The 21,347-nt window shown below is 39.9% G+C and overlaps 1 protein-coding gene and 1 pseudogene across 4 annotated transcripts; one reads left to right on the forward strand and one right to left on the reverse strand.

Moving 5' to 3' along the window:
- The first annotated feature begins 2,145 nt into the window (after positions 1-2,145).
- Positions 2,146-16,486, forward strand: LOC138915950 (zinc finger protein 677-like). Of its 4 annotated transcripts, none has more exons than XM_070224873.1 (4): positions 2,146-2,262; positions 2,933-3,016; positions 5,201-5,327; positions 11,067-16,486. In XM_070224873.1, exons 2-4 carry the CDS (start codon positions 3,002-3,004, stop codon positions 13,010-13,012), a joined length of 2,088 nt encoding a protein of 695 aa, XP_070080974.1. In that variant the 5' UTR covers positions 2,146-2,262; positions 2,933-3,001; the 3' UTR covers positions 13,013-16,486. The 4 variants fall into 4 exon arrangements, with proteins under 4 accessions (XP_070080974.1, XP_070080973.1, XP_070080976.1 ...); XM_070224874.1 differs by having other exon boundaries at positions 2,239-2,597; XM_070224872.1 differs by having other exon boundaries at positions 2,198-3,016.
- Positions 19,443-20,369, reverse strand: EQUCABV1R-PS939 (vomeronasal 1 receptor equCabV1R-ps939 pseudogene; annotated as a pseudogene).

The following is a 21,347-nucleotide window of genomic DNA, read 5'->3' on the forward strand; positions in this document are numbered from 1 at the left end:
GTCTTTTGGTAACTACCAACTGAGAGAAGTTTTTCACAAACATTCTCAGTTCCTCAAGCCTGTCCTCTCACAGGCTTGAAGTCCAAAGATGAAGTCCACGGTGACCCCAATGTGTGTCACAGCCATTGAGGCTCATCACCTTCCCACATTTCTCCACCATGTTCGAGTTACAAACAGGGTTTTAGTGAATTCTGAGCCAAAAAATCCCACCCCACCATCCACACTCTTCACCTCCTTTCTCCCCAGGGGAATGACCTGTAATTGTAAAGGGTCCTCAGTGCCACCACTTTTCTCTTTGTGTGCTTGCTTCCTGGAAGGCTGGGTTTTCCTCACACGTAGGGATAAAATTTAGCATCTAAACAAGCACAGCTTTGGCTGTTTTCTAATGCATGAGATTTCTGCCATCCAAATACATGTTGCAACCTGGTCTCAAAGCCCGTGGTACGTTCCTTCACAAATTTCTATCAGTGGAGACTGCTGTAGTCAGCAGAACCTTTATCACCTTCAATTAACACCCTTACTCTGTTTGGGGACCTCAAGGAAACACTGTACATTATTTCATTAATTCCATCAGTTGATGAGTTGCCTAGTAATGGAATAACTGACCACCCATCCCATACCCACAGGCAGTAAATGTCTGTGAAGAGTCCAGGGAGGCACCAACTGCAGGTATTGGCAGCACCAGGATGGCCCGAGGTCATAAGGGCCTGCCCACTCTCACCTTGTTTGTCTTTGTTTTCTCTGCTGGACGAGCCCTTGAGGACTTTGATTCTCATATTCAGCTTTTCATTTCCTGCCACATCACCTGACAAGCTGCGCACACTTGAGGGTGACACAGCCTCTCCATTCCTTGTGAGCTAAAGTTCTCACCAGGACCCAGTCCAGGAATGTGTTGTCCATCTTCTGTCTTCACACCTGGAAGTGAAGAAATAGGAAGAAGAGAGTAGAAAGGGGAGAGAAGAGAAAACAGAATGTGTGCAGGTGGGAGAGTAGAAAAGGAGAGAAAGAAGAGGTGAGGCGGGAAGAATAAGAGAGCAACGGCGATGGAGTTAAGGAGAGGAGGGGAGGAGAAAAAACAGAAGGGTGGTGGTGGGGAAAAGAGGAGGATGAAGGAAAGAGAGAAACCAGACAGGGTGGAGAATGGTCGAGAAAGTAAGTGGCACAGCAGCTAGTGCAAGTAACTTGCCCAGTTTGCCCAGGACTTTCCCAGTTTTATCATGAAAAGTCCTGCTTCTTGCGAACTGATTGGTTCGTGGGAAAAGTAGGACAACTGATTTCCTGAGCAGCAGAGGCAGCAACAGAAATTAGCAGAGATCGTTTGTGTAACCAACAGAATCTGGCAGAAGTAACAATATGTCATTTCTGGGGTTAGGTTATAAAAGACACTGCGGATTCCATCTTGGTCCGGCTCGCTCTTTCTTGCTTGAATCACTCGCTCTGGAGGAGGCCAGCTGCCCTATCCTAAGCAGGCCCATGGAGAGAGCAATCACGGAGGCTTCCTCCCAATGGACCATCCGAGTGGTCAGATTCCAGTTCCCATCACTGCCAAGACACACATCTCCAACCATTTGCACCAAAAGCTTTTGAATTTATCCACCTTCAGTTTTTGAGGAAAGCGTCTCAGCTGCCAATACGAGCAGTCTTCACAACTCTACTCTTTTGCCTTAGATTGTTTGAAACATTAACTTAGAACACGTAGAAAGCAACTCTGCTTCACCAGAAACCGATGAGATTTAAAGGAATCAAAAAGCAGAGAAACAAGGGGCGGGCCGAGTGGCGTAGCAGCTAAGTTCATGCACTCCGCTTCAGCAGCCCAGGGTTTGTTGGTTCAGATCCTGGGCAGGCACATACCCATCGTTTATCAAGCCACCCTGCAGGCAGGCGGCCCACATACAAAGTAGAGGAAGATGGGCATAGACGTTAGCTCAGGGCCAATGTGCCAATCTTCCTCAGCAAAAAGAGGAGGATTGGCCACGGATTTTAGCTCAGAGCTAATCTCCTTCCAAAAAAGAGAAAAACAGCACCATTGGGCAGAAGTGCCAACAGATTCACAAGCAGCCAGGGCCAGAGAGAGGGAAGGCCAGGCTCCGCCCCTATGTTGACCCCGCCCACACCCCAGAGCACTTCCTGCCCCTCCCAGCCATTGTCCACATCCCGCCTCTGCCAGCCTCGCCCCGCCCTCTGTACCGCCTCCCTCGTCTGCGCGTGCGCAATTGCTTCCAAACCCGGAAGTGAGTCGATTTGAGCGACAGACGCGCTGCAGTGAGCGAGGGTCGGATTTTCTATTTCAGACTGGCGGTTCGGGGCCCCACAGCCCCGTGTATTCCACACCCAGGGTTCCAGGGTCTCTCTGGACGTTGAAATTACCATCCCCGCCTTCCCTCTCCCGCTGAGTCCCGGCGTCACCGTGAGTCGTTCCGAGGCCTCGTAGTTCTGCTGCCGGTTCCCGGGCAGCCCGTGTCCTTTTCGGGTGACAGTCGCTCCGGAGTCCATACCCGCCAGTAGTTCTGCTTTCGCTCCAGTAGAGACCGCCGCGTCGTTTTCTGGTTTAAAATGCTCCTCTGAGCTCCCGCTCCTCGTCCCTGGTCCAGGAAGCGGTGAGGGGTCCTGCTTCTGTGCGGAGTTCGGTCGGGGCCGCGTCTCTGGCTGGAAGGGGAGAGTGAGTCCTGCCCAGGTCGCGCTGCGGCCCCGGGACGTGTGGGCATCCCAGGAGGGCAGCGAGCTCTGAGGACAAGGAAGAAAAACCTACAAAACCCCAAAAACCTCGCTCGTATGTCTCCGTCTACCCCAATCGCTGTCTACCCTGCCTGCAGCAGTGGGCAGGGGAGAATCGCCTTTTCTGGATGCTGAGGGCCTCCCTGTGTGTGTGTTTGTGTCCCAGGAAGAGGGGATGTTGATTCTAAGCATTAAACAGCCTGTTGTCAACATTCAGGATTCACTTCTCAAGACTGATCTTAGCCGAGAAAGAAGCCCAGACGCAGAGGAAAGAAAGGAGTCAGAAATGACGCTTTCCCAGGTGAAAGTCATATTTGGTTTCGTTTAGTCCTAATGTTTTATGGTTCAAAGTTGTGTCTAAGTCTGTCTTTGATTGAGATTCATTGGGTGTCTTGTAGCTATTTTATTCATCTTCAAGTTTCAGATAGTATTTGCAATAATAGTTTCATTTGTAATTTGGTGGGCTTCTGTTTACTTTTTCTTTTCAAAATCGCGTTGGCTCTCCTAGATACAGCAGAAGTTTTTATTTGCAATCCCCCTAATTTCTTTTGAGTTTGGGTTGCTCTGAATTTATGCAATCACTGAGGTCTCTTTCGATCGCCACATTTTCCAAGTAGGAATGGTGATTTCCAGACTTTCTGTCTTTTGTTAATGTCCTTCAGAAAAACTTCATAATTTCGTCACGTAGCTGTAGAAATATGCTGTAAATACGTGTCACGGTATATTTGCTAATGGCAGGGCGGACTGTTTCTCATATTGTGTTGTTTTAAATTACTATTACTAAAGAAGAAAAACTGTTTTCAGTATGTTAATGGTTCTTATAGTTAAAAACCCTTCTTTTTCTAGGTTTCTCTTGTCTTCTGAATGACAACGTTTCCAACTCTTACATGCTATTTTCACGTTACCTCATTTTCCCTATTGTACTGGCCCAGCCCAGGCGTGATGTGCAGTGGCGGGTGGCGGGAGCCCTCCTGTAATAGCCCGTGTGTCAGCCTCATCTGTAGTGGAAATGTTTTCATTGTTTACTGCCAGTCATGATGTTTGCTGAAATTTTCTTGCTTATTAACCCTTCTTGTAATTTTAATTTTTTATTTGGCATGATTTTTAATTATCCAAGAATTTCCTCAAAGATTTGCTTTCATAAATTATTTTTTTCTATTTTAACCTGTTAATGTATAACAATAAATTTTCTCATCTTCAGTCATTGTTTTCTTATTGGATAAACTTTTGGCTTATGTTAATGGTAGATTATCGAAATGTAAATGAATAAAATTTTATTGATATTTACATATACGTATTTAGTGGAGATTGAAGGTAAAATTTTCTGTATATTTTTTGTTTTTGTAGTTTTTTTTAAGTAGGCTACTATACAATAATGTTGACAGCAACCTAACTAAAATTAAGTATGATTTATAAATGTTCGTTGTACCAAAAATGCTGAAATGCGCATGAATAAAAAATTGATAGAAAAATTCATCCAAAAACATCTGTCATTCAGAGGCAAATGCTTTTACTGAAAGAGTGTGTGTGTATGTGTAAGTAGAAATCTATGGTGTGTGTAAAAGATATATCATCATTTCATAAATAATTTTTATATTTATTTTAACCTTTTAAAAGCGTTCATCCATATTTTCCATGGCCTTGGATTTTTTTCTACACTATCACAGTAGTGAATTAATAGTAGTGAGAATAGTAATGTATTATGTGCATGCATGTGTATGAGCGTGTTGAGATCTTTTATGCAGTTCCATGTTATTAGGTTTGAACTTGTTTCAGGTTTTCTCATTTAGGAAGCCCACTACCAATGTGCTTTTAACGCTGCATCTATTACTTAACTCTGATTCTTTAGGCTCAATTCTAAGCTCCGACCACCTGGTTCAGGTCTGGCTGTGCCATTTCTTAGCTGTTTGACCTGAGGCAAGTTTCTTAGAGTCTCTGTGACACAGTTATCTCCTTTATAAGGTGGGAACAGATATTTCTCTAATGTTATTACAGGAAATAATATTACATTTAGAGTAATGCTTAGCACATAGTAAGTGTTCAGAAACTTTTTGTCTCTGCCATCGTAGTCATCATCACAATTCTTAGATTCTAAACTTTCTTTAAAGCCACTGTGGACTTCATAATTCCTAAAGTCACCACCCATACACTAGCTCATCAGAGAAACTAAATATTATTGGTGTGTAGAATGTAGTATCTAGCACTTCTATATAGACCACTTTATAATGAATTTTTTAATTTGTATATTTCTTTTATTGTCCACAAAATTGTGAAATGTACAAGTCATTTTGTGGATTTATGTCCTCTGGTTGGAAAGTGTAATAATGCAAAATTAGGGTTATATGACTTGCTGAAAATTATCTTACGCTGATCTGTCAAAATACTCACTACAACCAAATCAATCCGTACCCCTCTCTCCTCTCATTTCGTGTGAAGATAAGAACGCTCCCCATGTCCACTTGGCAAATTGTGTTTTTCTTTACAGGTGCTGTTGACTTTCAGGGACGTGGCCATAGAGTTCTCGCCGGAGGAGTGGGAATGCCTGGACCCCGCTCAGAGGGCCTTGTACAGGGACGTGATGCTGGAGAACTACAGGAACCTGCTCTCCCTGGGTGAGGAGAGCTTCCTCCAGAAGTCAGGATCTGTCCTATTTATCTTTGCAGTTTCCCTTGAGAGTCTCTGGGGAGCCCTGCTTTGCTGACTGAGTTTCAGATCCTTGTTTTTCAGAAAGAATTTGAAGCCATATCGATTCAGAAATAAAAAGCTTTGTGATGCAGCATCTGAACTTTGACTTTCCCCTCTCTTCAGATGATCTGCCCACTTCATGCTAGGTTAATGAGCCCAAGTAATCAGAAAACATTGTAGCAAAATGTAAAAATATCTGATGACCTGGTTTTGTCCTTGTGCTTTTGATTCAGTAATTCTTGGAAGAGAGCTGGGTATTTGTATATTTAAAATATTCCTTACGCATTCAGAAGAAGGCAGTCAGTGGACAAATTTCTGAAATATTTTTCTAGACCCATCTTTAATGTCCTTTCTTAGCTGAACAAGGGTCTGGGATTAAATTCTAGAAAAGCCCCAGCATATCATGTTTCTCTTTTCTTACAAGCGAGACTCTCTCTTTCTGACCTGAATATTATGTCCATTTTGGAGCAAAGGCAAGTGACCTGGGCTGTAGGGGGCGAGTTGAAAATAGTGAAACAGCCAGGTAGGTGGGAGTGTATCAAAGATACAGGTAAAAGCTCAGATGGGCAGAGAGGAAGCAACTTCATCCAATATTGTTTGAGAAACTCTCCCCAAATGGGAAAGGTCTATAGGAAAAGAAAAGTACTTGTGAGCTGTCAAAGGAAATCTCCCCCATTACTGTGCTCTGCAGTCATGGAAAAATTTATCTTCCACACCTTCAGTGGTGGTCCAGCTGATGCAGAGACAAAGGCAAAGTCTTTGTCATGACCCACGGTTCTCCGTTGTCTGGCTCCTGTGACTTTTTTGGTCTTTTGGCTTTGAGAGGGATGAGATGGGCTGTTTCAAAGTGGTCCACTTTCCCCTTTGGTCTCTCCTTCTGTACTTGATTCCATCTGATTCCAGCTGATCCATCAGTTCCTCTGTAATCCTGACTCCAGGACCTATCCAGGTTCCATCCTCATTTCCCACGTTTAGGAGACCTTCTTAGGAGATGGAAAACATTGGCTGCTCTTCCATTGCATCTGGGTCCCAGGAAAGTGCGTGGAACTGCCTCATGGGCTCTCTGCCTCATTAGGCCTCACAGCCATTGCTTCACTCCTGCTTTTGCCATATGTCAGGAGTGTTTAATGGGGAAGTGGGGTGGATCTTCTGAGATCGTTACTCAGCAGTACTGTAGAGATGAGACAGTGGACAAAGAGATTGTATCTTTGGTCCTTAATCCCACATGGGGAACGGATCTCAGCTGCTTTTTGGCACTCAGCTTAGGATTTATGGGCAGAGCACACAGCTCCTTCCCAAGGACCCTGCCAGATCTGACTCCCTTACTTTACTCCCATATGTTAACTTTTTCGCCTTCTTCGGCACTCTACCTATGCTGAATGTAGACAAACCTCGGCTCTGGAAGATTTTCTGTTCTGCTAAAGATTTTCTGTTCTGTTAAGTTTGTGTAATTTAGCATCTGGAATTTATGCTTTCTTAGGGTCTGAAATATCAGCCTCTTTTTTCTGCTATGATAATCCACTTGTAGATAATGGACACCTTCTGGTATACTCTCCCACAGAGGGGGTTTACTGGGTAACAAAGTATTTAAAGGAGAACATTTTGATTAATATGTTACAGTGTCATCCTGTTACTTACAGAAGTGCCCATTTAGGCCACTGAGTGGAGCTATCAGCAAATTCTAGGATGCTGAGATAGAAAGTGCAAATCCTAGGATGCTGAGATAGAAAATATGAGAGTCTGATTAATAAGTGGTTGTAGTTATCTTTTTGCTTTTTGTGGAGTGTCACAGTGTCTCTCAAGGGCAGTGTGGCAGTGTTGATCAAACATCCTAGTGAACATTCCCTTTGAGCTGGCAATCACAGGTATATGGATTTATCCTAGGGTGAACATTGTCACAACCTTCCGTCTGTGAGGCTTTGACCAAATTATCGTTCATACCAAATTATTCATCTCATGTTTATTTTCTTGTTCATTCTCTTTCAAACACGTGCAATTTTGATACATCATATTGAGGGAACTTATGAAGTTAAAGGATGCCTCCATTTTTTAGCTCTACCCTAATTTGTTAGGTTTAAGCCACTACTGTTTTCGTTGTGTGCATTCCCATGTAGTATAAATGAACTAAAAAATTTTGATCATTGATTGCATACTTTTGATGGCACTCAGAATTCTATTTTATATCTTCCATTTGTATGGCTATTGGATTGAGTAGTGAATATTTCTTTATATATTTTACAAGGAAATTTCCTTCTTGAGTGTTCAGGCTTATGGCTCAGCAGCAGTTTCCCCAAAACCTGTTCAAACCTCTGAATTTTATGTAAAAATTATCTTAGTCTCTTTGTTCTCTTTCACGTGATTTAGTACCTTGGCTTAAAGTGCGTTTTTCTCACACTGATTGAATGTTTTACGTTGGGAATATCAGATCTTAAGAATATACTTTTTGTATTCAGCTACCGTGTTCATCCTGGAATTACCATTAAATTGATTTGTCATAGTTTATTGTATAAGGTCCTTACTTTTTGTATAATATATTTTAAGTTTTCCAAATAAACTTGTTGGGTTTTATTTTAATTTTACTGGCTTTTTATATTTTGGTACACATGCTTTATTCTATAATTAATCTCCCTGTCTAGATTCATCATGTACATCTTGGTATACTAAACTCATTTTTAAATACCTCATTGTATTTTATTGGGAACTTAGCCAGTCTCTTCTACTCCATGTGTGTGCTCACCACTCTTGCTTGTAACACTTGCGTTTTCCATAAAATTTCTAACGTTCTGGTCATGATATTCTTTAGTTAACACTTGAAGGCTGTTTAGATCCTCTTGTTTTAAACTGAATTCCATTGAAAGTTCACCTGGTCCTTGACCCGCGTCCCAGTGCTCTCCTGTTCTCTGGCATGGTCAGCTGCTTACGTTGCTGACCACCTCTCTGCACATTGATCTCCTGCCTGGCACCACCCAAAGTTGTTTCTCCAGTCCTCTGCTGTGAACACTGCCCTTAGTAGAGTCCAATTCTTGCTGTGGGTCGTTAAGTTATTTTCCCCTTGAGGTTGCCTATGTTCTGATGATGCTTATGAAGTCAGAAGTTATTAATTGTGGATAAGTGCACATTAATTTCCATTGATTTATATTAACAACTATATATCTACTAATATATATCGTGTAAGAGCATCCCTCGCCTCGTGTGTCTTTATGCCAGGGATTGTGATAAGAGATCCATGTAGGTAATTTCAGATCATTAGAGGAGGCCAGCAAAAGGAACATTATTCTTATATAACAAACAAGGACACTTAGCCTCAAAAAGGTTAAGATGCCAAAATTGGTAAATTACTACTTATAAAATATATTATGTAATTAATAATTTGGTTACTATATTATTGCTCTTTAGCTAATGTAATCACATCTACCCCAAAGTTCAGACCGTGACAAGAGCCTTCTGCTGACTTTGTTTCCCTCCAGTAAGTTCTTTGTCCTCCCCACCAGCGATTCCTCGTCTTGCCTCAGGGTCATCCTCCATTGCTGTGTTCTTGACAGAGTTTCTTTGCATCTGCATGTGTATGTACAGAGTGGATTCGTTCCATCTCCCCTTGATGGCCATTTCCACAACTTTGTTTTTGATACCTGTTAGGAACATTTTTGTACACGTCTCATGGAATATATGTGTAGGCATATATTCTCTTGAGTATATGCATATAAAGAGAAGTCCAAGGGTAAGTTTCAGTTTGATAAATTGCAGGGCAAATATTAGAATAGAGATATGCCTCTATTCCTCCCACTCACTCCCTTCAATCTCTTCCATTTTTCCCCTTCCCATAGTATATTTACCACAGAATGGGTCAGTATCATGCCACTTGTTAAATCAGTTCATCTCTTCTAAGGATTTTTACTGTCCTATCACAGTCATGTTCCCGTAAATTTGCAAGTACAAGCTGTGTTCTTCCACCTTTCATGAGACTGTTCATTGGTCTGGATGCAGCACACTCTTAGTTCCTTAGCATATGAATTTTAAGCCCTGGACACCCAAGTTTCCTCAGAATTCCCCACCTCAACCCCTTCCCCATACACTGTACAAAGATCCCTCTTCTTTCAGAAGACAGCTTGCTGAGGACAGCACTTTAGTCTAGTCAGTGTAAATCAATCCATTCAGGGAGTAATAACTCAGATGCCATTATGCTAGAGAGATAGCCCACTAGCAGTGTTAGTGACACAGCTCCGTTCCTCTAATTTTCTTGAAGGATTTCTGTCTATGCTGCTGGGATTTTCTGTGACCTTTGTGCCTACCTTCTGAGTAGGCAGGGGTGTTTAGTACTTAAGAACATGTGGCCAGAACCTGCAGGCCCAGGTTCAAATCTTGGCTCTCAAATTTACTTTCTGTGTGAATTAGTGTTGGATACATAAACCCCATAGGCCCATTGTTTTTAAATGGAAAATTGTGATATTTTTACCTCAAGAATTTTAAATAAATTAATGCTTATTAGAGGCCTAGAGGGCTTTGAACACGGCAGGGAATTTAGTAAAGACTGAAAATTTACCTTTGTTTACTAAGATTTCTTAACTTTCTCTTATGGTTCGTATGAGATTGGCCTTTGCTTGCATTATATTTTCTCTGTATTTTGCAGTTTGTTTCATATCAGTGTTGTCTCTGACCTTAGTTAATAAGTTTGCAAAGCACACACTCTCTGTTTTGTGACTGCAGAATTGCATAGTTAAAGACTGCTCCATAGTGAGGAAATTGCTTTGTTTGCTGGCCGTTAACTGCAGGCATGAAATCATAATCTGATTTCTGATTGCCTTCCCCTCTTCTTAGTCTTTCAAATACTATGTATTTAACTGAACTGACTATTTCAAAAGTCAGTGGTTCTTAAGATATTGTTCTGAAGGAAGAAGACTTTAGAATTCTGCAGATTATAATTGTTTATAATTGTGTTTACTTATTATTCAGCTTCTGGATTTGTCATGGGTTCTAACATGTTTGATTCATTTTTATGATGATTTACATATAATGGCTTTTCACTTTCTATTATGTATTATGACTGTCATGCACCAATGGTTAATGTTGCAAAATGCCTGTTCTGCACAAGTGGAGATGGTTTTATTATAGGAATTCAGAACAATATTTTTTTATTCTTACAATAGTGTTTTATCAAGTTCTTCCTTATTTTCCCAGTGCTATTTTTATTTTGTAATTGTGATTGCCATTTATTTATCTTATTAGATATGTTTGGTAGAGATTTCCATTATAGTATATAGTGCTGTTTTAGCCTTTAATTGGATACAATAATTATGCAGTAGACATGCATTAATATGATATTGCTTTTCTTCAAATATGAGACACCCAAATGTCTACTGCCAGTTGATATGTACTTTAGGGTGGCAACAGAAAGATACCACTTGTTTCAGGGCCTGTGTAAATTTTCATACTGTGAGTGCTTTGATCATAGGGTACTGGAACTAGGCTTTCTTGAAAATAATTTTATCTATTCACCCTTTTTTATTGAGGAATCCTATTCCCTTTGTATTCCTAGATATTTGCATACTGTGGTTGAGAAGTTTAGTAATTATACATATTACTTTTGGTCTAACATTATGTTTTCACTGTAAAATATTCACTTTACAATTCTAGTTAATTGGAAACCTATGGTTCTTTATATCTTTCAGATATCTGTGCTAGATGTGTGATCAAGGAAATATCACCAAAAGCGGATATTAACAAAGGAGAATTATTCCAAACATTGATGATGGAAAAACATGAAAGAAACGACATGAAGGATTTTAATTTCAGGGAAGTTGAGCAAAATATGCATGAGTTTGAGAGTCAGTGTGGATGTTATGAAACAAATTACAAAAGAGTGACTACAGCCCATAACAAAAATCTCACTGGTGGAAGAGATCAACCGCATAACAAATCCTGGAATAATTTCCCTCTAACGCAGAGTGTTTCTGTAAGAAAAAGTACTTATCAATATAGCAGACATGAGAAGTCATATATAAGATATTTGTTAAAACTGAAACATAACAAAACCTATGCAGGAAACAAGTATATAAAATGTTTTGAAAATAGGATTGGATTAGGAATTCAGTCACATCTGGCTGAACTTCAGGAGTTCCAAACTGAAGGGAAAATTCATGAAGGTAATCAAGTTGAGAAGTTTATCAACAATAGTTATTCTGCATCAGAACTTCAAAGAATTCCTCCTAGTATCAACATCAACATTCATCATAATTCTGGGAAAATTTTTATGTATCCATTATTACTTACACAACATCAGAAAACAGTGAAAAATAGTGAAAAGCCTTACAAATGCAATGCTTGTGAGAAGGCTTTTAGAGAAAGCTCAAACCTTGCTAGTCACCAGAGAATTCTTTCTGGGCAGAGACCTTACAAATGTAATGAGTGTGGCAAAGCATTTACCCAATTTGCAAACCTTTCTAGACATCTGAGACTCCATACCAGAGAGAAACCATATAAATGTGATATATGTGGCAAGGGCTGTAGTCAAAATGCAAATCTTGCAAGTCATCAGAAAATCCATACTGGGGAGAGACCTTACAAATGTAATGAGTGTGGCAAAGCCTTGTCCGAGCGTTCAAGCCTTACTCAGCATAAGAGAATCCATACTGGAGAGAAACCTTATAAATGTAATGAGTGTGGGAAGACTTTCAGAGGAAGCTTGAATCTCACTAATCATCAGAGAATTCATTCTGGGCAGAGGCCTTACAAATGTAGTGAGTGTGACAAATCCTTCAACCGCATCTCACACCTCACTAGACACCAGAGAATCCATACTGGAGAGAAACCTTATAAATGTAACATGTGTGGCAAGGTCTGTAGTCAACATTCAAATCTTATAAGTCATCAGAGAATTCATACAGGAGAGAAACCTTATAAATGTAATGAGTGTGGGAAGACTTTCAGAGGAAGCTCGAATCTCACTAATCATCAGAGAATTCATTCTGGGCAGAGGCCTTACAAATGTAGTGAGTGTGACAAATCCTTCAGCCGCATCTCACACCTCACTAGACACCAGAGAATCCATACTGGAGAGAAACCTTATAAATGTAACGTGTGTGGCAAGGTCTGTAGTCAACATTCAAATCTTACAATTCATCAGAGAACTCATACAGGAGAGAAACCTTATAAATGTAATGAGTGTGGCAAAGCCTTTATGGAGCGTTCAAGCCTTACTCAACATACGAGAATCCATAGTGGAGAGAAGCCTTACTCGTGTAAAGAATGTGGCAAAGCCTTTAACCAGTCCTCTAACCTTGTCATACATCAAATAATTCATACTGGAGAGAAGCCATACAAATGCAATGTGTGTGGCAAAGCCTTTAATGTGTGTTCAAGCCTTACTCGTCATCAGACAATCCATACTGGGGAGAAGCCTTACAAATGTAGTGAGTGTGACAAGGCCTTTACCCAATTTGCAAACCTTACTAGACATCAAAGAATGCACACTGAAAAGAAACATTGTAAACCCAATATGTGTGGCAAGGGTTTTATCCAAAGATCAAGCATTGGGGGTAATCAGAAAATTGCAGTGGAGAGAAACCTCACAGAGGTGTGTGGCAAAACCTTTAATATATGTTCAAACCTTCCTTAACATCAAAGAATCCATACAGTTTGAACAGAAACAATAAAAGTCACGTATTTGGCAAAGCCTCTAACCAAGTCTCACATTTTAGCTAGGCATCGAAATGTACATCTTTGAAAGAAACCACATAAATGTGATGGGTATGGCAGAGCGTTTTTCTGAAGATCAAGCCTTATGTAATATTAGAGTTCCTACTGGAGGGAAACCTTATAAATGAAATGAATATGTGAAGATTTTATGAAATGTTTACACCTTTCAGCTTGTGAGAGAATTCATATTGGAGAGAAAACATCAAAAGGTTGTTGACGTGGCAAGATCGTTAGACAATGGTCTGACCTAAGGATTCACCAAAGAATTCATATTGTAGAGAAACCGTAAAAATGTAATGAATGTGATAAATTGTTTAACAATTTCTCACAACAGGCTACGCATCAGATAATTCATACCAGAGGAAACTAAGTCTACGAGTTCTTCTCAAGGATTATTCAAGTTAAATTCTACATGGTAATTAAAAATCAAAAACATACAACCTATCATGGCAAAGTTACAAGGATACCTGTGGAAAGGTCCTGTTACTTACATTTTATTAAATATTTAATTATTTGAAGTGTCTTAAAAAGGCTACATTACTATTGATGATTTTCAACCTGAGGTTTGAAACTTGTTCCTATTGTGCCTTCATTACAGTCTGTTTATATATCACCAGGAAAGTCTCCAGGAAGGGTTTAGTGAGAAGAAAGGGCACGCTTCATTAGCTGAGGTTCACTTATGTCCAGTTTCCTGAAAGAACAAGAAGCCTGACTTTGTGATACAGTATGGTATAAAAACTTGAGAGTATGATGAATGATATATAATAGACGTAAAACTCTGCTCTAACTCATCATGATGAATGTATTAAGGGCCCTTTTCTCCAGGTTTGTTGGTATGGGGTTTTTATGGTGGTTGGGGGTGGGGGTGCGAGGAGAGGGTACCTGAATATGGTTTAAAAGTTTCGGCCACCGCCAAAGAAGGGAGCACGCAGGCTTTCTAACCAGCTTGCCCACCTGTGAGTTAGAATGGAAAGAGGGATGGGAGACTTATAAAAGCTGTTAGTAATCAAATAATAAAAAATGAAGTCAGACTTTAATTGAACACTGAATTTTTACTCTTACTCTTGAAGTTTTTCACTCCTTGGTTGGGGAAGATCAGTTTTCCTCATGCTAATAACTATATACACATCCTTTTCTGCTGCACATATAGGATCCTTTATACAAGACGATTGTTGAAAGTGTTTGTGCAATACTGTTAAACTGTGATATTTGTACAGTAGTTTCATGAAAATGTATAGAGGCGTTTATCAGACAGTAAATATGATTTAATAGTTTTACTAGGAAAGTAACTTTTCCAAGGCTATAAAAATCTCAATTTGAGACTATGGTAGTATGCCTTAAGGTTCATTGTTCCTTTTCAACTGTGTTAAAATTCATTTTTGTTTTCTTATAGAATTTTTCCTTACACCTTTTTTCCATGCACCTTTTAAGCAAATTTATATATTTAATTTACATTTCATCCCCATAGTTAGTAAAAAAAAAAAAGAAAAGGGGAGAATACGTAAACAAAGGAGTTGTTTTGAAACTTTTACAACATAAAAATGCTTATAGGACAATGATAGGTACAAAGTAGATGCTCTATGAATGTGAAGAAAAAGGTTCCTTTATGTCTTTACTTAAAGAACTGGAATGGTACAAGATGATGAACTGAAATGTTGAGATGGGGAGGCAGGAGACCTCTTGCTACCCCAAAGGTCACACAGGAGTTTTGGTTAAAAAATATGCTCATTTTATCTGAAAGTCCTCTCTCAAATTCTTTCCCTTCTTAGCGTTATCATTGCCGTCGTGATCTCATCTTCATTGCTGCGGTGGCTACTGGACCTTAAGTCTCCGAAGTCTTGTAGGCCAGAGCTAGTAGATTGGAATGTTTCCCTGAATTCAATGTAAATATGTTAGAATTTTGTTTTATTTATATATAATTCACATGCCATAATATTTACCCCCTTAAAAGTGTTCAATTAAGTGGGCTTTTATGCTCACAATTTTGTAAAACCATCACCACTAACTCCAGAATGTTCTCATCACCCCAAAAAGAAACCCCATACACTTCAGCACTCCCCACTCCCACACCTGGCAAACCACTAATGTAATTTCTGTATGTATGTCACTATCATGGACATTTCATATAATGAAATAATACTCTATGTGGTCTCCTGTGTTTACCATCTTTGAGTGAAAATGATTTCAAGGCTCATCCATGTTGTAAAATGTATCAATACTTGATTCCTTTTTATGACTAAATAATGTTTCATTGTATGAAATTCTTTGGTCCCCTTCCACTTTTTAGTTATTATAAGTAATACTTTTATGAACAGTCAATAACAAGGCTTTTTTGTTTTTGGTGGACATACATTTTCAGTTTTCTTGGGTGTATGTGTAGGGATGGAATTGTGCCGGGAGCCGCCCACCAGTCAGCTAAGCCTCTACCCCAGGACAAAGGTCCAGGAGAGAGATGAGGGAACGCACGGAGGAACCTCAGAAGATGGCGGTCGGCGGCTCCTGATCCTACTCATGCTGCTAATCTTAGCAGTATTGCTCTTGCTGTTCTTTTTCTGTGCATGGGCTATCTTGGGGAAAATCTCTCGACGCGGGGGAAAGAAGCTGATGTAACCTGGCCTTCTGGGGAAGATTCAGGGGAACGACAGCCTGAAGGGAAAAAACCTTCTGACCCCCTCCCTCCTGGAAAGGCGGGAAAGGAGCTTGGACAGCCCTCAAGGAGGAAGCCTTCTAATAATCAGCCTCTAAGGAGAACGTTCCCTCCTCAGGTCCTTCTGGGAGGTAGATATTATCCTAGGCCTGTTAGGACAGGAGGTGAATGGTGGCACCCACCCAGGAGCAAAGATATGCAAAAGGTACACTCTCCTAAAACAACCCGTAACCCTGATAAAGTTGCAGAAAAATATCATAATATATTGACACAGAGGAACTGGGATTATGATGAGGATTGGGAACCCTATAAAAGAGTTAATGGTAAAAGAGAAACCCCAAGCACTGTGCCTGTGTGGCTTTCGATCAGACGGAGCTGGGGGCCTGTGTGTACTTGGTCCCCTTATACTTTGCAATACTTCTGCTTTCGTTATTACAGGAATAAAGATAGAGGCTTAGGGCCATTCGACCCATGGGGAACTGAGTCTAGACATTACACCCCGTCTTGCAATCAGTCTTAGACATCTAGACGCCTAGTAGACATATAGAAAAGGTCAATATCTATAATTAACAAAGGTCGCTTGCTTCTCATAGACATACTGTGCTAATATTATAACAAGATATGCTTATAGACCCATTTTGTTTGCCAAAATTATGTACTGGGATCATTCCATGAAATCATAAACGCGTGAGCTGGACCCTATATAAGTGCTTGAATGCTTTGAATAAATCAGACTTGGAAACCTCACTTCCAGTCTCACTGCCTCTCATTCGCCGACACCGTCCATCCCTCAGGAAACCTGGACTCTGCTGGAGCTGGACTCCGGCAGAATTGTGTCATGAAGATAAGGTGACTCAATTTTATCTTTTCTGAGGAACTGCCAAACTTGTAAAGCAGCTGCACCATTTTATATTCCCACGAGCAATGCACAAGGCTTTTGATTTTCCCGCTTCCTCATCAACAGTTATTTTCCATCTTTTTGATTATAGCTATCCCAACAGATGTGAAGTGGTTTTGATTTGCATTCTCTAATGACTCATGATGTTGAGCCTCTTTTCATATGTTGGTGGCCATTGGTATATCTTGTTTGGAGAAATACCTATTCATTTGCAATGCATGTTTTTAAATTGTGTTGTCTTATTTGTTTGAATAATTCTTTATATATGCTAGATAAAATGCCTTTATCAGGTAAATGATTTGTGAACATTTTCTCCCATTTTGTGGATTATCTTTTCACTTTCTTGTTAGTGTCCTTTGACACACGAGTTTTAAATTTTGATGAAACTATTTGGGGGAGGAGTTGCTTCTGCTTTTGTTGTTATATCTAAGAAACTATTGCTTAATCCAATGTCAGGAAGTTTTATACCTACATTTTCTTCTAAGCATTTTATAGTTCTTGCATTGAGTTTTTTGATAGGTTCTGTAATTAACTTTTGTATATAGTATGAGGTTGGGGTCCAGCTTCATTCTTTTCCATGTAGATAGCCAGTTGTCCCATCTGTTCAATGTTTTTAAGCATCAGAGTTCCTTTACTAAAAGATTGTAAAATATTATCAAAATCTCTCTTTTATTGAGATGAGATGAAAGGACCAGTAGACCGTGGAAACAATACAGTCATGTTGATTGAGATTTTTAGACTTTGAAACATAGTATTATTCTGAGGGATTGTAACAATCTATTTGGTCAGGAAAACCTATACATATTATTTGAGAGTTAAAATTATATAAGGCAAGAATTTGGAAGCAGTTTGATCAGTGAAATGTATGAAAGACTGGTACATCATAAAGGTAGTCACTGGCACCTACATTCTGAAGTCCCAGGGTGGGTAGAGAAGCTAAAGGTCGTGGATGTGTGAGAAGTTACTGCTTCTGGCTACCTTATATGTGGTAGAGTTAGTGAGGAGGTTTGCAAATTCTTTATGTGGGCACTGTGTTCTCCTGAGATTAATATTTTTTTAAATTCTTTTTTAAAGTTTTTTTGTTTTCCTGAAAGCCCCCCCAGTGCATAGTTGTATATTCTAGTTGTGAGTGTCTCTGGTTGTGCCATGTGGGATGCCACCTCAGCATTGCCTGATGAGTGGTGCTGTGTGCGCGCCCAGAATCTGAACCTGCTAAACCCTGGGCCGCCGATGTGGAGCATGTGAACTTAACCGCTCGGCCACAGAGCGGGCCCCTGAGATTAACATTTTCTGCTTCACTTCTGCCTTCCAAATTCCACACAGTTTTTTCTCATTTTCTTGCAAACTTCAATGAGAATCATACAACATTTAAAAGCAAAAGTATTAGCCACAGCAAACTAGGGCAAGGGATAATGGGATAAACAATAGAAAGACCAAAAGCATGGAGAGAGGCTGAGGAAAAAGATGTCTTTCTAAATTGTCAAAACTCACCTTTTTTATTTTTTACATCAGCCAAAACATCATTGTAGGGGCCGGCCAGTGGCACAGCAGTTAAGTTCGCATGTTCTGCTTCTCAGCAGCCTGGGGTTGGCTGGTTCAAATCCTGGGTGTGGATATGGCACCGCTTGGCAAAAGCCATGCTTTGGTAGGCGTCCCAGGTATAAAGTAGAGGAAGATGGGCATGGATGTTAGCTCAGGGCCAGTCTTCCTCAGCAAAAAGAGGGGGACTGGCAGTAGTTAGCTCAGGGATAATCTTCCTCAAAAAAAAAAAATCGTTGTACTCTTTTTTTCCCCACTCCAGTTCAATCTGGCCATTTCCGCATGAAAATCAAAATTAAATGTGCTTATCTCCCTCTATATAATTATATGTCAAATGGCCACCGTCTCTATAAGAATGTGACATACAAATTTCATAACTTGGCCCCCAATACATCCACTATCTGAAACTGATTTCCATTCCAACTTCACCCCATAATACTTCATTATTCTATGAGAAAATTTTTTCTTCAGTTTCTTGAATGATCCTCTCACATGCTATTCCTTTTTCCTGGAACTCTTCCAGAAATTCCATGCTCAGTTAATTTCTGGGTAAATTTATTATGCCAAATTGAAAGTTATACCGTCAAAGACATCCTTACAATATCCAGATTATGTCAGGATCTACTGTTTTATTATTTCATAGACACTGAACTACTCCACTACAGACATTAATAAAATATAAGTATTTATATAATAATTACATAATATTTCATTTACAATTGCTGTTACTATTTATGATTTATTATTCAGAAGAAGGGTGGGCTCGTAGTTAAGGTTCAGTGCTCTCAGGGCCACGGCACTCTCTTTTTCTCAGGGGTATCCACACTAGGCATCTGTCAGTTGTCATAGTGTGGTGGCTTCACATTGCTCGGATGCTGAAAACTATGCCACCAGTATTTCTCATACCAGCATGATCACCCATGGTGGACAGGTTTCGGTGGAACTTCAAGATGAGGAATTAGGACCTGGCCACCTACTTTCAAAACAATTGGCCATGAACACCTACAAACAGCAATAGAGCCTTGTCTGATAAAGTGCTGAAAGGTGAGAGTACGGCACCAAAAAAAAAAATTGAGCAAGGTTCCACTCTGATATATACAGGGTTGCTAGGAGTCTGATTCAACTTGGCTACACTAACAACACATTGGGCAGAGGTATAGTCTGTCCTGTTCACCATTATCTTCTAATATGACTGTTTCACAGTTGTGCTTGCAAAGCTGTGAGGATGAGTGAATAAACAACTAAACATTACACAAAAACATGAGTTTATATATTTCTGGTAAGATTAGGAGATTTTGTATTCCTTATCCAGACAAAGCAGAGCCTGTGCACACTGAAGTCATGGCTCATGAGAATGAAAGGGAAACATCCAGTGATTGACATTGACAGTTGCGAAACACCCATTGATTAAGGAAGAGATGTTCAGTAATGACCAACTTGGATTATTAAAAAGAGCAATACAGACTTTGAAGATGATGGTGAGAGTGTAAAAAGACACAAAGGTGATCACCAGGGAAAGAATGCTTTGGGTGGCTCTGGACTAGGCAGGATTTGGAAGAGACATTGGTTCTATGAATGTGTCAAACCCTCTGCATGTGTCTGTACAGGATGAAAGCATGGGAGCCACTGGCCCAGAACCTCAGAGATTGATAGCCATGCTGCATGTAGTGATTATGTGATTTTGTTATGAAGTGCCCCAGAACGGTATTCGAAATCCGTTTTCATTGTGATGTTTCTGTTGTTCCATTTGCTGGTCATGTACATAGGAAAAACTATATTTACCAGCAGGTGCAGGATCCAGCACAAGAAAATAAAAGATCCAATGTGCTTGGAAGATTTCTGTTTAAGTTCTGCCCCTCTGGAGTTTCTAGGACTGATGGTGATGGCCTTGAAGATACTCAAGAGGTAGGTGTTGCTGATGGATGCACCCATTCCCACTCTGTGAAGATAGAAAACAAGTTTGTATCCCATATCATTGAGGAAATCTTTCAAACCAAAAGCTGCCATTGTCCACGGGACTCCTTTAGAGAGGAGGACTAAAGAGTTGGCTACAACCAAGTGTTTGAGATTCAAATCAGTGGAGCTTAACCTGTGTCCAGCGGAGTAAAGGAAGAGATAATGGTAAAGAAGAGAGAAATTTCCAAGGATTCCAAATACAGTCTGTGATAAGATCAATCCTATTGCCACATCCATGAAGGCCACTCTGCCGGCTTGCAGTGCCTGATACCTTCTTCAGAGCCAGAGCATCCTGCATGGGAATATGATGCACCGGCTTCATTTACCATGTCAACTGAAATCCAATATTCCCCATTTACCATTAGTTTCCCTGTAGAAATATTTATAGTTTTCCTTTTATTAACACGCTTTTCATAATTGAATTTGTAACCTTTAAGAGCATTTATTATGTATGGACAACTTCCATGAAGGCTACACATGAGGTTAACTTTTTCCTCATAAATCTATGAGGCAGACACTGCGATTAGTTTCATTGTAAAGATGAGGAGAACGTAAAAAGAGAGAGGTTAAGTGTTTGTTTAAATTCACAGTTTGTTTAGGGGCAAAATAGGGAATTAATCTGGCTGTACTGATTGCAAAGACAGAGCATTTAACCATCATGCTATACTAACAAGATAATCCGATGAATACTACTTACCTAGTTCAAGAGCATTGAATGGTTGCCACACTTCTACACACTTGTTTTTTCTAAATTTTTAGTAATGAATGCTGATTGCTTTTGTAATTAATCATAAAATATAAAACACGAATTCAAATTAAATCTTTGGTTTTGCTACAATGAACTCCACATTTGATCCAGGTCAATTATCAAATGTCTCTCAATATCTAACTCAGTTATTAGAACCATAACGGTGGACAGCCCCTAGTACACACACCCACCCCAATAAACACACCATGATGCAATCACACACATGCATACACATCAAACAATGAAATAAACAGTCACATACACACAGCCCTACTTAATACATCCTCACATACACATTCTACCACAAACACTCATCCACAGAGTAACTATATAGAAATAGACACTCTGTATGACTCGTACTCATGCAAACTCAAACTCATTTTCATTCAAAAAACCCAAACTTATGTAGTCAGCATATGCATATGTTTCTTGATATTGTGTTCATAAATGAATGAAATAGCGGCATT

Source organism: Equus caballus, chromosome 10 (assembly GCF_041296265.1).
Source record: "Equus caballus isolate H_3958 breed thoroughbred chromosome 10, TB-T2T, whole genome shotgun sequence".
NCBI classification, from domain to species: Eukaryota; Metazoa; Chordata; class Mammalia; order Perissodactyla; family Equidae; genus Equus; species Equus caballus.